The 16,993-nt window shown below is 43.3% G+C and overlaps 1 protein-coding gene across 2 annotated transcripts in view; it reads right to left on the bottom strand.

The window, feature by feature from the left end:
- Positions 1-16,993, bottom strand: part of ATP2A3 (ATPase sarcoplasmic/endoplasmic reticulum Ca2+ transporting 3) — a 135,548-nt gene that overhangs the window by 43,750 nt on the left and 74,805 nt on the right. For both annotated transcript variants that reach the window (XM_065418464.1, XM_065418463.1), the window contains exon 8: positions 15,614-16,078. In XM_065418464.1, the coding sequence (XP_065274536.1) occupies positions 15,614-16,078 (465 nt within the window). The remainder of the gene's footprint in view (positions 1-15,613; positions 16,079-16,993) is intronic.

Here is a 16,993-nt window from a genome sequence, read left to right as displayed (position 1 = left end):
GTTTAGAAATGGGCCAGAGCCAGGAAGTTCTGATCCGGATCTGAACTTCCACAGAGTCGAAAGTAGAGGTGGTTCAGGGTCCAATGCTGCAAAATCAGCTCTGTCAGGATCCAAACCTACAGCCCTATTGATTTCACTGGGTTTTCTGCACACCCAGAGCTTGCAGGAGCAGTCCTTAAAGCGCAGTTCTGCTCTCAAAAGTTAGTGGCCAATAGCACAGAGGAGCTTCCATGATTATAACGATGTTGTTTCCTTATTAACCATGAATGAGTGCATTTAGACCATTGCTGCCAGCCCCTGCAAACTCATCCTGGGATTCAAGAGTCAAGCTGGGCTCTCTTTCAGGTGGAAGGAGAAAGGTCCACAGGAGTGGCTGCTGCCCGAGAGAGTGGGATGGGGATGGCTTTGAGCAGGCGGAGCACCAATCCCAGGGCGACAGGAATGATCTGAAGCCCAGTCTGGGGAGTTTTAATTAATTTTCTGCTCATTTAAATGATTTGATTTTGCTAGAAACACTGTCCTTCGAGGAATAGACCTTGTTAGCTACAAGTGATTTTTCCCTAGGGCAATTCCACCAGCTTACATGAGGCTCAGGACTCGAGTGGGAAGACCTACATTTTATTTCCTGCACAGGCCCAGTTTAGCTGGATTTCACAATGCCTGTTACGTATGGGTACATTAGAGAGAGGTTGGAATAGGAACCTTAAGATTAAAACATCCGTTGCTTCCACTATTTACTTTTTTGTCTGAGTACCCTAATGGGCCAAAGGATGGTAACAACTGACTGACTTCCTAAACAGGGACCTGTATTTACAGTTCATCTTTGGTTCCTCTCCATCAATCAGGCTATTTGCTTTCTGTGACACATTATTCCGAGGCGTTAAGTTGAACAAATGAGTAACCTGAGAGCTCCAGGCTCAAAATAGCAAATTTATGGCTCAGTGGCCTTAACACATTATCAGCAAAAGAGAACAGGGAAAGTCCAGCCCTGGGCAAGGTGGAAACACTTTAACAGCACATTTTCCCACCCACGCACTAACTGGTTAGGGGGAATCAAGGGAATTGTCACTGGTGGTATAGCCTAGGTATAGCACAACGGGATAAAAGTTGCATACAAACTTCCCCAGTGCACCTCATCCATTCAGGGACATCCCCAGTCAAGTCCAATAGTCTGGTACTGTCATTTTGACATGTGGACTAGTGTCCAGTAAGGATTAACCCTACATAACACCCAGCTCGTTTTCACTTCTGCCCCAGCTGGTTGCTCACCTTGCTAAGGCATAACCCTGACATCTGGCAGCTGTTAGATGAACTTTAAAAGCTCATCAACATTACAGTACAATTTTTCCTTCCCCACGTTTTTAAGCCACTTGCTCATGAACTGATGAGGGGAAGATAGTGACCCCAGGCGTTCATAGCTTAGCGGTTAGTGCAACATCTGCCCATAGGGACGGAATTCTGCATCATAACAAGGGACTGGTCTCCGTTTGCTCCCCCAGAAGAAAGGAATTCAGACTAGCAATTGGCCTCTGGGCTCCTACAGGTGACAGATATTGGCTTATTACATAAGCGCAACCCCCTTCCAACTCCACCATGGTAGTTTTGCTCATCAGAAGAAACCATCTGCAGCTTTCTACCTCTTTACAATGGCATTAATCCTAGTGCAAACCTTCCTGCCTCCTGCAGCCAGCTGTGATGCTCTCATGAGTTTCCCCAACCCCCCTTGCCCCAAAATAGTCCAGGCCTGCTCAGAGAGGCAGCAGCCAACATCGTTCCTAAGCTGTCCTATTTCAGTGCCCTGTTCTACAAGACTCTTAGCTTAGTCACTGAAGTGTTTCTAGCCCCTGTAGAAACCGAAGAGTTCTTCAAACATCAGGAAGCAAAGTCAAACATCAACAGGCCAGTGTTTATAAACTTGGCATATGTGCCCGTCATTCTCTCCCACAAATCCCAGGCTACTTCCTCTTGGATTTCATTCTGTATAGACTGCCTGTCAGCACTGGTTAAGCCTGGTTTATGTTCCAGATCTCCCCGAGCGCGTGGGGGAGGGTGTTGATAAATGGAGAAAGCCATCAAATGATCATTTGCACATGGGTTGAAAAAACAGCTTGTGAAATCTTTCAGCAGCTAATGATGGAAAGGAATAATGACGCTGTGGGCTTAATGTTCTGGTGTAGGGAAGGTGGAGCCATGACCATAGCTCAATGCCGCACTGAACACACACACACACGCTTTTTATCCAGTACGTGCTTCCCCCAGAACATATGCAAACAGCACTGAATGAGTAGGTATTCTGCTTGCCTTAGTACGTGGCTAATTTGATTGGCTTCCATGGACCATTTGGGTGGGCAAGGAAGGCAGGATTCAACACCACAGTCTCCCAGGCCAGAATTCTACTTACTCATTTAAGCAATGACCTCCCCACCGCAACGGGCCAGCTCCCACTCTCCCCTTTTATACCCCTCCTGAAAAATCCACTTCTCCCAGGAGGGTTCATCAACCCACAATGAGACAGTGCCATCAATGATCCCATTGCTTTAGTTAAAAAAACCTAAGTTATCACCATCAGCCTGGTTTCCCATTGAGTTCCTGGCTGTTCAGATTGTAAACTCCTTGAGGCAAGGACCATGTATTCATTGACAAGAAAGTATGGTCTTATGGCAAAGATACTTGGCTGGTACTCAGGTGATCTGGGTTCAGTTGCTGGCTGCTAGACAGGAAGAATGGCTCTGTTAGGTTGCTAGCCTATGACTCAGGAAACCCAGTTTGAATTCTTCGCTCTGCCACAGATTTGTTCTGTGACCTTAGGCGAGTCATTTAATCGACCTGTGCCTTCATTTTCCCATGCATGAAACAGGCAATAAGAATACTTCCCTACCTCACAGGGATGCTGTAAGGATAGGTTTGTTACGCTTTCTGAGGTGCTTGGATAATGCAGTGATGGGAGACATACAAGCATCTGAGTAGTTAGATGGACAGCCCAGTGTACGGCGTCAGCACTCCCATACTAAATAACAAGAGCCACCTCTGCAGCATGGGAGGAGTATTTTCAGTTTCTGTGAATTGTGTATTGGTTTCAAACAGAGTATGACGCCCAGGCACGGGGGTCGATTTTAAACCTTTAAACTAGTAAATAAATACAATGGACATTCTGAAGGCTCCTACAATGCAAAGAGGAGAAATACTTTCAGTGCCCCCATCCTACTATATAGCCACAAGCTACAAAATGTTTAATACTGCTCATCAGATCTTCCTCCCTCTCTCTTTTTGGGTTGCTCTTGAAGATAACCTGACCAAGATGGTGATAGTGACTGTGAAATGCTCAGGGAGATTAGAGAGGCTATAAAAATAAAAAACTCAACAATGGAGGATTTCAACTATTCCCATATTGACTGGGTACATGTCACCTCAGGATGGGATGCAAAGATACAGTTTCTTGATACCTTAAATTATTGCTTCTTGGAGCAGCTAGTCCTGGAATCCACAAAAGGAGAGGCAATTTCTTGATTTAGTGTTAAGTAGAGCACAGGATCTGGTCCAAGAGGTGAATATAGCTGAACTCCTTGGTAATAGTGACCATAACATAGTAAAATTTAACATTTCTGTGGGGTGGAAAACACCAAAGCAGCTCACAATGGTAGCATTTAATTTCAGAAAGGGAAACTACGCAAAAATGAGAAAGTTAGCGAAGCAGAAATTAAAAGGCACAATGCCAAAAGTGAAATCCCTGCAAGCTGCACGGAAACTTTTTAAAGACACCACAATAGAGGCTCAATTTAAACGTATACCCCAAATTAAAGCATAGTAAGAGACCAAAAAAGTGCCACCGTGGCTAAACAACAAAGTAAAAGCAGCAGTTAGAGGCAAAAAGGCAGCCTTTAGAAAGTGGAAGTTAAATCCTATTGAGGAAAATAGAAAGGAGCAAAAACTCTGGAAAGTGAAGTGTAACAATATAACTAGGAAGCCCAAAAGAGAATTTGAAGAACAACTAGCCAAAGACACAAAAAGTAACAGCATTTTTTTTTTTTTTTTTTTTAAGTACATCAGAAGCATGTTAAACAACCAGTGGGGCCGCTGGACGATTGAGATGCTAAAGGAGCACTCAAGGACAATAAGGCCATTGCAGAGAAACTAAATGAATTCTTTGCATCAGTCTTCATGGCTGAGGATGTGAGGGAGATTCCCAAACCTGAGCCATTCTTTTTAGGTGGCAAATCTGAGGAACTATCCCAGACTGAGGTGTCAGAGGAGGTTTTGAAACAAATTGATTAATTGAACAGTAATAAGTCAGCAGGACCAGATGGTATTCTCCCAAGAGTTCTGAAGGAACTCAAATGTGAAATTGCAGAACTACTAACTGTAGTATGTAACCTATTATTTAAATCAGCTTCTGTACCAGATGACTTGAGGATAGCTAATGTGACACCAATTTTTAAAAAAGGCTCCAGAGGCAATCCCAGCAATTACAGGTCGGTAAACCTAAATTCAGTAACGGGCAAATTGGTTGAAATTATAGTAAAGAACAGAATTATCAAACACATAGATGAACACGATTTGTTGGGGAAGAGTCAATATGGACAAGGGGGATCCAGTGGATATAGTGTACTTAGATTTTCAGAAAGCCTTTGACAAGATCCCTCACCAAAGGCTCCTAAGCAAAGTAAGGTGTCCTGGGATAAGAGGGAAGGTCCTCTCATGGATCAGTAACTGGTTAAAAGATAGGAAACAAAGGGTAAAAATAAACGCTCAGTTTTCAGAATGGAGAGGGGTAAATAGTGTGTCCCCCTGGGGTCTCTACTGGGACCAATACTGCTCAACATATTCATAAATGATCTGAAACAGTGAGGTGGAAAAATGTGCAGATGATACAAAACTACTGAAGATAGTAAAGTCCAAAGCAGACTGCAAAGAGTTACAAAGGGATCTCACAAAACTGGGTGACTGAGCAACAAAACGGCAGATGAAATTCTATGTTGATAAATGCAAAGGAATGCATAATTCCAACTATACGTATAAAACGATGGGGTCTAAATTAGCTGTTACCACTCAAGAAAGATCTTGGAGTCATTGTGGATAGTTCTCTGAAAACATCCACTCAATGTGCGGCGGGAATGTTGGGAATCATTAGGAAAGGAATAGATAATAAGATAGAAAATATAATATTGTGTGTCTCTCTCTCTATTTTTATATATATATATATACATACATACACACATATACACATACATACACACACACATACACACATATATACATATACATACACACACACACACACACATACAGAGAGAGAGAGAGAGAGAGAGAGAGAGAAAACACACCCAGATGTGGTCACCCCATCTCAAAAAAAAAAAAAAATATTGGAATTGGAAAAGGTACAGAAAAGGGTAACAAAAATGATATGGGGTATGGAACTGCTTCCATATGAGGAGAGATTAATAAGACTGGGACTTTTCAGCTTGGAAAAGAGATGACTAAGGGAGGATATGATAGAGGTCTATAAAATAATGACTGGTGTGGAGAAAGTAAATAAGGAAGTGTTATTTACTCCTTCTCATAACACAAGAACTAGAGGTCACCAAATGAAATTAATAAGCAACAGGTTTAAAACAAACAAAAGGAAGTATTTCTTCACACAATACAGTCAACCTGTGGAACTCTTTGCTAATGGATGTTGTGAAGGCCAAGAGTAAAACAGGGTTCAAAAAAGAACTAGATACGTTCATGAAGGATAGGTCCATCAATGGCTATTAGCCAGGATGGGCTGGGATGGTGTCCCTAGCCTCAGTTTGCTAGAAGCTGCGAATGGGCAACACAGGATGGATCACTTGATGATTACCTGTTCTGTTCATTCCCTCTGGGGCACCTGGCATTGGCCACTGTCAGAAGACAAGATACTGGGTTAAATGGACCTTTGGTCTAACCCAGTGTGGCCATTCTTATGTTCTTATGAATCTGTTCTGGTTCTTCTTCTCAGACCATCATCATGGTATCTCAGCACCACTGAAGGATATCTGAGAGAACCATTGACCAGGAGATTGTGAAAGAGCCAAGTCTGCTCCTCTGCAGAATTTTTTTTTAGTCCTTCCTCGAGTCAGAAGGTAGCCCGCCTCTCCTAGCATGGTATTCAAGAACCAGTGCAATAAGGACTTTGCTAAGAGGGCTGATTGACTTGTGTGTCCTACGACTGGCAAAACTCAAACAGAGCCGTATACAGAATAGCACAAGAACACTGCCTGGTCAGTTATATCTAAGGTGGTAAGTGCTCAAACACGACAGTGAGGAGAGCTATATAAATGCCTAGGCAGATAAACAGAGTAGCTATAGGAACTTAGGGCAAGACGTATGCATGTATGTCTGAAATTTTCAAATGTGACGATTGATTCTGGATGCCTCAAGCTTTTGGTGCCCATCTTAAACTCTGATTGTTGGAGGGTAGATGCTCAGCTTCTCCTGAAACTCAGGCCCCTTTTTAAGGTGCTTCAAGTTGAGTACCCTCCCCCAAAACAGGCACCAAAAATTACTGGTCTCTTCTGAAAGCCGAGTGCCATGTACTGAACCCATATTAGGGCCTGTATACGTTCACATCAGATGCACTTGCTATTGGTCTGCAAACTGGAGCATGCAACTACCCCCAACCTCCTACCCAGTTCTCGCTCCCTGCTTGGTATGGGGTCTTCTTTCTCAAACACGCTAGGTTGTGGAACAATTAACACTTTCACAACACTAAGTCGGTCAAATTTTTTTTAATTGGTCACCACCTCTTTATTTTTCTAATCTAAACCTATTTAAAAATGGTGTTCTGTAACCCATGGCAACCAAGCGCTACATTAAATTTCCTACCCTAGAATGGGCTCAGTGACTAATACAATGGCATTAAGTCAAGATGGGTTGGTGGAAAGGGGGGGGGGGATTTTGATTGTGGGATCTGAAAGGTATTAGCAGGTTTTCGCTATTACATTATGGCGTATTTCCTGAAGGAATAGAGGGGTATGTTTGCAGTAACTGTAAATAGTGAAGAGGAAATAGCTGTAGGTTAATCCATAAACAGGATAGGTAACATTTCATTAAAAAAAAAAAAAGTATAAAACCCAAACTTCTCTGCACCAGCAGTTTAAATGGCACTTTCTGTGAAAAGCTGCTGGAGCTGAGCCAGCCAAACAAATCTTCTATATAAACTGCTGCACTGTTTACCTTATAAGGCTGGAGGGTGCATACTAACTCCTGTGTCACACAAAGGAGGAAACTCAGTTGGCCCCAGATCAAGTTCTCGCTCCAAAGCGCACCTCTGCGTTTAACCCTTTTAAAGCCATATTTGTGTCAAAAATGTAATATTAGAGATCTAAAAAAAACAAAACAACCACCTAGGAACTTGCCACCCACACATGTAAGCATACTGGTCCTTCTGCAGCTCAAATCTCATTTCTTCCCTTGGGGTAACAGCACTAATCTAGAAACTTTTAGGAAAGCAACTGGATCATAAAAATACTTACCTCTAAGTAATGCTGGGCACTTTTGCTGCAGGCTCATTTGAGAGGAGAGAGGCAAGATGAGGAAAGTTAGTTTTGGGGTTTTTTAATTTAAACATGAATATTTTCTACCCTACATGAAAAGAAATCCATAAAAATGCTGCCGAAATGGGACAGTGGTATGGGATGTCAGGGGCTCATCAATAACGGTGACAAGGTTCCTAATGATAAATGTTTACTTTGCAAGAAGAAAAAACAATTGGGATTAATACAAAAACTATTCACACCTTCCTGGGATCCCAAACTGTGGACAAGTGTCTGTGATGCCATAGGAGTAAGGATGAACTTAGGGTCATAGGACTAAGAGTCAGGAGACCTGGGTTTGCATCCCAGTTCTGTTACTGAGATTTATTTATTGAGGTAACTTTCTCTACCCCAGTTTGCCCATCTGCAAAATACAGATAAGAACTTTTACACTGCTTTTAGATCTTCAGATGGATACATGCGGTAAAAAAGTGAAAAGTACCATAATGTAATAAACTGCTATGATTTAAAACACTCCTATCAGCTACTAGTCATCTATTTATACTTTCATTTTCACATTTATTGGGAAGCTGATCAAGGTCTCCAAGCGTCTGTCCAGTCCCTTTGTCACTACCAACTTGGGCTGGATTCAAACTGGCAACCTGGAAAAATGGTCATAGGTCCTATAGATCCAAAAGGGGAGGAGGCGGAACCCCTGAGCAAGAGAATCTAACGAAAAGCAGCTTGTGTTTGTTTTAGATAGAAGCTGCTGAATCAAACTGCAGTGTCCTGTAGATTGGCCTTAACAAAGGGGCATTCAAGCAAAAACCACATGACTCTAGGGAAGCTCTTTTGCCTACAGTATTTTCCAGGATACTCATGTAAGTGTTTGCATGTTAGCCAGAATCCATCAGAACTGCTGAAACAACTCATTCAAAAGACCCCAAAACCAGGATATTTAAAGGAGAGACAACCTGGGAGTGATCTGAAGTCAGCTTGCAGAACAGATTGCCACAGAAACACAAATTCACCCGTCTCCTCTATCCAATGGGTGATTCACATCCACTGCGCCTATCTCTTACTCAGCTGTTTAAGAGTCACCCTTCTCCCCTTCCTGCATTCACAGTGCACAATCTAGGTAAAAGTCCACATGGAGCTCTCCACAATGTCTCCCCCTCACTAGGAAAGCTGACAACTGGCCATCAGCACAGCAATGGCAGAGTTATGGGACTGGTCCAGCCAAGTTCAGAGCACCTACAACAAGCTGTTGAGCTCTCTCGGCGCCCACCGATATTAAAAGCTGGAAGGACACTCAGCATCTCAACAGGATCAGGTCCTGTAACAGCATTCTGCTTGCCTAGCCCAGTGCCAATTGCCCTTATTTAGAAGGGACGAGCCAGGCAGTCGGTTTTAAAATAAGAACACATTCTTTGTCCCCTCAGGAAGTTCAGCTCATCCAATGTTGTTTCAACGGGTTACGAGGCATGTACTTATCTTTCCAAATGTGCCCATCAGATCATAACTTCCAAATGTCATCCTCTGCGTCTGGGCCTGCTGGTGTATTAAGTAATGGAGCATAAAAGGGTGCCATATGCCAAGTTTTAAGAGACTATAATTTGAGCTGAATGTCAATTTCAATAACTGTTGTTCAAAGGCTCCATGATGAGCTTAATTCAGAGTTATTAACTTATTACACAGATCCTGCAATCTTCTTCTATAAAAAGGAAGCAATCTGCGAGGACAGAGGTAAAACATTTCTCTCCCCCTCCCCCTATGCTAAATAATGCTTGCAGTTAACATAATTACATAATGGCTTCCTCCCAGATCATCTCCCCTGTCAAAGCAGCCATACAGGAGAGACAATAACCCAGACAGACAGTGGGAATTTTCTAAAATTATTCCCTCCAAGGTCTGGTTTCAATGCAAACTTGGACTAGAGCTAGTATTCAGACTGCTTTGACCATAGTGGGCTAGGGAGCATCGATAAGCACTTACTGTGCATACCCCCCACCAATTGATTTATTATACAACAGGGAAAGTCGGGAATGCCAGCCATTCTGTTGATCAGCTCATGGGGGAAGAAGAAGGGAGGTTTAGCTGTATTCCATATAAGGACCCTACTCATCCTGGCAGAATTTTTTTGTCTCGTTCCTTTCATTTAGCGAGCGTCATGCTTATAAAAAGTTCCAGGGCTGACTGATTGGAAGGCTGAGTCCTCTGTGCATAGAACAGTGCAGGCTTCCCTCATGCAGGCCTAGGGGGATTGGACACTGGACTCGGAGTCACAAGACCTTGGGTGTTATTCGCAGCTCTACCAGTGACCCGATGTGTGACTCTGGAAAAGTCACTCCCCCCCTCTGTGCCTATTAACCCTCCCACCCACTGTCTGACTTGTCTATTTAGATTGTAAACTTTTTTTGGGGGGGGGGGGGGGGGAGGCAGGGTCTGCTTTTTTATATGCATTTGCACAGTGCCTATCACAATGGGACTCTGCTCTTGAATACAGCCTCTAGGTGCTACTGTACTACAAATAGGCCTCAGTGAAGTGAAGTCAATGGTATTTCAGCACCTACTAAGTGCTTTGCTGATTAGAGAGGGACTTGCACACATCCTGAAGTGCTGTGCTGAATGAGGGCTCGAAGGTTATGCTACAGTTCCTAAAGAGACGGATTGTCAAAGGTGAATTAGGGATTATAAGAGGTTGGTAAAAATCAACTACCAAGACTTGAACGGAAAGCTAGAAATTCAGGCCAGCAAAGCTAGCTGGGGTTGCTGCATGTCATTCATTAATTATCATTAAGGGAAAAGTGAGGTTATCTAGAGGAAGTTATGGGACAGAAATAAATGACAATAATCTCAAGGATTGGATCTGAACAGAAAAAAAAACAGAGGGAAGTTAATTAACTACGATCCGTGTTTTGCTGATCACAAGAAAGCTTTTAGCTCAGTCTCTGGGTAGAGAGCGGGGATGAATATGAATTATCTAGCTCCAATTACATTGCTTCAGAACAAGGAACAGGGAGATTGAACGGGTCTATTTGGAGATTACATAACTTCTGTTGAAGATGCTCAAATCACTTAGGGAACTTCTGTGGCCTTTATTATGCAGGTCACATGGATTATATTTGTCCCTTATGACCTTAAAACCTCTGAATCTAACATGGTGTTGTACCCTAACTCTCTACAGCAGGGGTTCTCAACCTTTTTCTTTCTGAGTCCCCCTTCCGGCCAACATGCTATAAAAACTCCACAGCCCACCTGTGCCACCACAACTGGTTTTCTGCATATAAAAGCCAGAGCCGGCATTAGGGGGTAGCAAGCAGGGCAATTGCCTGGAGCTCCATGCCACAGGGGCCCCCACAAAGCTATGTTTGGCTTCAGCCTTGGGCGATGGGGCTCAGGGCCCCAGACTTCAGCCCCATGCAGTGGGGCTTCGGCTTTCTGCCCTGGGCCCCAGCAAGTCTAACACTGGCCCTGCTTGGCGGATCCCCTGAAACCTGCTCGCAGCCCCCCAAGGGGACCCCGGGCCCCTGGTTGAGAACCACTCTACAGCAAAAGAACATATGAAGACAAAACTTAGAGGTGAGGCAGCTCCATATGCTACTCAGTGCTGAGCACAACCTATGGGATTATGTAAACATTTAAACAAACACCCACAGCAGCACGTATCAAGCTGAGAAGAGAGACACTCTCAGCAATTATCTAGACCAGGGGTAGGCAACCTATGGCACGCGTGCCAAAGGCGGCACGCAAGCTGATTTTCAGTGGCACTCACACTGCCCGGGTCCTGGCCACCGGTCCAGGGGCCTCTGCATTTTAATTTAATTTTAAATGAAGCTTCTTAAACATTTTAAAAACCTTATTTACTTTACATACAACAATAGTTTAGTTATATATTATAGACTTATAGAAAGAGACCTTCTAAAAACATTAAAATGTATGACTGGCACACGAAACCTTAAATTAGAGTGAATAAATGAAGACTCGGCACACCACTTCTGAAAGGTTGCCGACCCCTGATCTAGACTCTCAAGAATGAAACTGAAAGTAGGCAACGGATCTGTGAACTCGCCAAGGCTACCATGACCACCTGGTTCTGGAATTATCATACCAAACAATGGCAGAGAAAGCTTGGTGGTGAAAGAATAAGAGAGTAATAAAGATCGGAAGCTGGTATAATGCATATAATTCATGTCATGAAGGAGGACCAGTGTCATGCTGGTTGCAAAGCTCTACTGAGCATTCGGCTCTCATTAAAGTGCATACCATTAAACATGTGATTTAAATTATGCACATGCTTCAAGCCATTTCACACACTTTTAGTTAGGCACATGCTTAAGTGCTTTGATGGATCAAGGTCCAAATACTGAAGTCCTTAATTATGCACTGGCATTAGTAAGAAGTTTTGTTTCCCCCAAGTAAGGGCTGAGTAAAAAAGGAATAAGAATTTCAGGTAGACATGTAGTATCATGAATGGTGGGATTCAACTGGAGAAAATTTGCAAAGTTTGGTCAGCTGTATTTCATGGAGAATCCAGGAAAGGTTTCTACCAGGAAGGTGTTCAGAAGGTGGGCAAATAAATCATTTGTGCAGTAACACAACGGGGAAGAAAAGTCAGGGAGTTACATGACAGAAGCGTTGAATATCATCATTGGTTTGTTCGTTTGTTTTAAGGTTTTGCCAAAATCTGAATTTTTAAACAAAAATGTTAAGACAATTTTTTTCTCCATTTTTGCCCAGAGAGTGCTGGTTGGATTTCAGACTTTTTGAATTTGAAAGCTATAAAGGGGGGGGGGGGGGAATCCAAACAACAAATCAAAAGTTTTTCCCCATCCAGCCCCAAGTGAAGGAGTTAAGCAAAACCGGGGGAGATGGGAAAAAGCAGAGAGCCTTCAGACTTGGAAGGAGTTGCAAACAGGGATGCAGTTTCTTGCCATAGGTCTCTGTTAGCAAAGGAGCTCTCCTATGTGTAAAACCTCTTGAAACAGGTCTGAAAGAGTCCTTTGGACAACAGCTTTCTTTGGACCATTACAGAAGACACCAGGTCCCCAAATCTTCCTAATAAAAGGCTGCATGCCCCAGCTAACCTCAAATGAATGCCTAACCTTTGTCCAGGATATTGACAGGCTTTATACAGTCCCCTCTCAAGACAGAGCCGGTCTGTTTAATGAAGTGAACACCTACAAGATAAGTAAGTGCTCAATAGCAGTCATGACCACCCAGCGTAAATATTTGCCTTTTTAACAGTCTGCAAATCTGTGAACAATATCCATATTCCTTCCATTAAGCAGTCACCTTATTTAACCAGGGAACTCCCGAAGGTTAAACATTAACACAAAATTTCTGTCTCTCCTCAAGCTGACTGGGCCTGGAATAATGTTATCCAAGAGATCCCCGCTTCTGCTGACTGATTAAATTGATACTGAAAAAGGAGTGACTTAATATGGCAACTGATTTTACGTTATAAACTCAAGCTAGGTTTGCTGAGAGTTTGGGCTGAGTTTCGAGAGAACCGTGATTATTGCAGATATTAAATATTGTTGTTATTGCTGCTCTGTGTCATCGTTGTCCCCCCAGTGCTGACGCACACACACTTTGGCTTGTTTGTTTCACACCCCTGTTCTGTCTTGCCTTTTATGGTTTGATCCTGTAAAATTAAAATCAATCCGACTCTTGCATTGACTTCAGTAGGAGCAGATGACTGACATTTACTATATATGTTTGTACAGTACCTAGCACACTGGGGACCCAACCTGGATGAAGTTTTTAGGTGCTACCACTATACCAGGGGTGGCCAAACCACGGCTCATGAGCCACATGGGCTCTTTTATAGTTAAAGTGCAGCTACCAGACTGGAGGTGGGGGGAGCTCAGGCTTCTGCCCTGCGGTGGGGTGGTGGAGCTAGGGGCTTCTGGGCAGAAGCCCCGCGCCTGGGTAGGCACCACCCTGCGGGGCAGAGTATGCATGTCTTACAGCTCTTGAACTTCTGAAGATTATCTTATGTGCCTCGGAGGGTCAGTAAGCTTGGCCACCCCTGCACTATATCAATCATCATCATCTGAACCAAATTATGATTTTAGGTGGAAGCCAAGAGAAGTCCCCATGGCGCTGATTCAGAGATGGGCTTGAATCGATATCCCGGATCTGAACACACTTGAATGTAGTGAATCAGGCACCTTCTTACCCAGAGCCAGAAACACACCTGAGTGGCTTTGGTGGAGAGTGGCTTTGAATTTGTGGTTTGTACAAACACAGGATGTTTGCGTGCACATGGACCAAAACCAGATAAAGGAGTCTGCTTGCAACCCTGCAGCCTTAATGAACTGCAATTTGCACAGCTCATCTTGGGAGTCCGAAAATAAAAAGGGAAAGACTTAAAGAAATCAGTGGTCTTGCCTGGTAAAGAAACCAGCTGGGAAAGCAACCTTAATGCTGTCCTTGTGTGAACAGGTTCTTGGAAAGATAAAAGTCTCGCCTGCTCTATATGTTAGCAGGTTGATCAGCAAGAGATGCTTCCATATCTGTCCGCAGAACCATCAACTTGGCATTTAATGCCTTTAGACTCCCACGCATTCATTATGCAGATGAACATGGGCCACTTACTCTGCCATATCACTAAGGAAACTAGAAGAACCGCTACAGAACAGGAACAGCCTGCCAGACGTACTCCTGAGGCAGAATGTCACACAAATGTTACTTTAGCTGGCTGCCTGTAGAAGGGGATGGGAAGAATCACTGGTCTTCCAACATATCTGCTTTGCAGAAGGGATAATAGGAAGATATTGTGTGTGTCCGTCGGTCCATCCTTTCTAAGCAAGACATGGAAATGACACTTTTTTTTAAATGGCTCCAGTGCTGTCTCATTTTAAATAATATATAGAGCAGAAATCTCAGACTTTCCCAGTATTAATAATGTCTAGTTAACCAGTCAGTGCTCACAGCGTACATGGCCATGCTACAACATGTTGTCTACTTTGGACTGTTCTAACAAAGTATAAAAGCTGGGAGGTTTGGGGGAGAGATGCTGGGCAAGTTTATTTTTCCCCTCTGGTGAAATGTTGTTTTCCAAGGTTTTCCTATAAAATCTGAGTGCCAGTACCAAGAAAAATCTTTTCTTAGTCATGAGGATTAATAGGGAAACTGAGGAGTGCTTGGATTATCCCATCTTTCCCGTCCTATTCTATTCTTGTCAATCCAAATATAGCCAAGCCCCACAGGGCAGGGGAATGGAAGATGATCCCCAGAAAATAACACTCTTTTATAGCAGATAAAATTGATGCATTCCTCAGCCGTGGTGCCCCTGGCATTTACCCAGTAATATGTGTTTATAGTATATTTAGATTCCAAACTCAGCTGTATGGGATTGCTGACCAAAACTTTCCAACAACAACAAAACATGGATTTAAAAAAAAAAAAAGCACAGATTAACCAGGTTGCATTAATCTTATCTTGACCCCTGGATTTCTCAGGGTGATCCCTTCTTATGTATTAAAACCAGGGAGTTAAACTGATCCCAGTTTTGACTTCTGATAGAAGTTCAGCTTTTAAGTTTCTCATCTCTTACCAGCTTGGTTAAACAAGCATGGGAGAGAACAGACTAAATACATGCGCTTCCAGGAGCTCTCATTTCAAGCAGATCCCCACCACAGAGGAAAGCACCAAGATAGAAGAGTCCTTAAAATAACCTCTGAAAAGCCACACCTTTAAACAGGTGTCTCATTTGTTCGCAAGGAGCAAGAGCGAGCTATATAACTGCAGCCTAGAGCCATGCAAAAATAATAATAAACTGATTTTCACCACCAATAGGGAGGAAAGGAAGGTCATGTTTATACAGGTTTGCAATAATGCAAAGCTTTTTCATGCTCTCCTTCAAATTAGCAAAGTTTCTGCCAGAAGAGACAATGTTTTAGCCTTGCAATATGTCTGTGGGGAAGGTAAATGTTGTTATCCCTACTACACTGATGGGTAAACTGAGGCACAGCAGGAAAGTGACTTATTCCTAGCTCTGCAGCCTTGGGATAAAACTCAATCTCCCAACCCCGTGCATTAGCCTCAAGACCCTGCACACCTTATGGGAAAGCAACATGGTGTTTACACATTTGCATAGCTCAAGAACTCACCCTGCAGACAGACATCTGGTTGGTGGTGAGGGTGCCGGTCTTGTCAGAGCAGATGACAGAGGTGCAGCCCAGCGTTTCCACTGAAGGAAGGCTCCTCACAATAGCATTCTTCTTGGCCATACGGCGCGTGCCCAATGCCAGACAAGTGGTGATGACAGCAGGGAGACCCTCAGGGATGGCAGCTACTGCCAAGGCCACCGCAATCTTGAAATAGTAGATAGCCCCACGAAACCAAGAGCCACCGTGGACCGGGTCACTGAAGTGGCTGATATTGATGACCCAGACAGCTATGCAGACCACAGAAATGACCTTGGAGAGTTGCTGGCTGAACTCATCCAGCTTTTGTTGCAATGGGGTCTTCTCTGGCTCAGTTGCAACCATCTGATTCCTGATCTTCCCAATTTCTGTGTATACCCCGGTAGCAATGACGACGCCAACAGCCTTACCAGCCGCAATATTGGTACCCTGGAAAAGAAGTCATTTGTATGTACAGAATATACAAATATTAGATCTTTGAGCTTAAAGCAGCAAATGGGTAGCTCACTGCGTAGGGAGAGCAGATGGCTTGCCAATTAGAATACAGGATTTGGAGTCAGGACTCCTGGGTTCTTTCCTGAGACCTGTCACTGAGTTACTGTTCAATTTCTCTCCAGCCTGGACCCAATAATTCCTGTTTCCTGTGACCTCTTGACAGGCCTTTCTACTTTTGGTGATATCCCACCAAACCTAAACAGGGGTTTCTCCAGACCTATGAGTAGCTACTGAGTCTTCTGTGGTCTTTAAGATTTGTGTGGTTTGGGGCTTTTTTTGAGTTAGAAGCATCTCCAGATGCAATGCATACCCTTTATTCCTAAGGAGCATAGAAAAGTTGAAGATGCTTGGTCCAGTAGAAACTGCTAAATGAAAGAACTGCCCCCTTTCCCTCCCCACACCTCTCTCTAATGGATTTTAAGGTATAACAGTCTTGCTTCACAAATTACTTTGACCAGTTTTGTTCAGAAAGGGTAAGAGAAATTGGACCTTGAGTCAGTGACAGGTTTCAGGAAAGAACCCAGGAGTCCTGACGCCTTATCCTGTACTATAATTGGCAGGCTACATTCTCTCCCTACACAATGAGCTACTTGCTTCCTGCTTCAGGTTCAAAAGTCGGTAACAAAACCTCATATATAAACTCCTCCAAAACTGGCAAAATGTTAAATTGTTTTAAATAACCCCTAATCTTTATAAGATGAAGCAAAACTCCATGTTGCAAATGCCTTTGAATTTTGGAGCATTCAAATTCCAGATACAAATTTTGCAACCTGAGTCCATCTCTAGTTTTGCTGTTTGAGAGTTCTTTGCACCTCACAAGTTTCAAGTTCTGCATGTTTAAGCATGAAT

This window comes from Emys orbicularis, chromosome 17, assembly GCF_028017835.1.
Source record: "Emys orbicularis isolate rEmyOrb1 chromosome 17, rEmyOrb1.hap1, whole genome shotgun sequence".
NCBI classification, from domain to species: domain Eukaryota; kingdom Metazoa; phylum Chordata; order Testudines; family Emydidae; genus Emys; species Emys orbicularis.
This window is presented reverse-complemented; position numbering and strand designations above follow the sequence as displayed.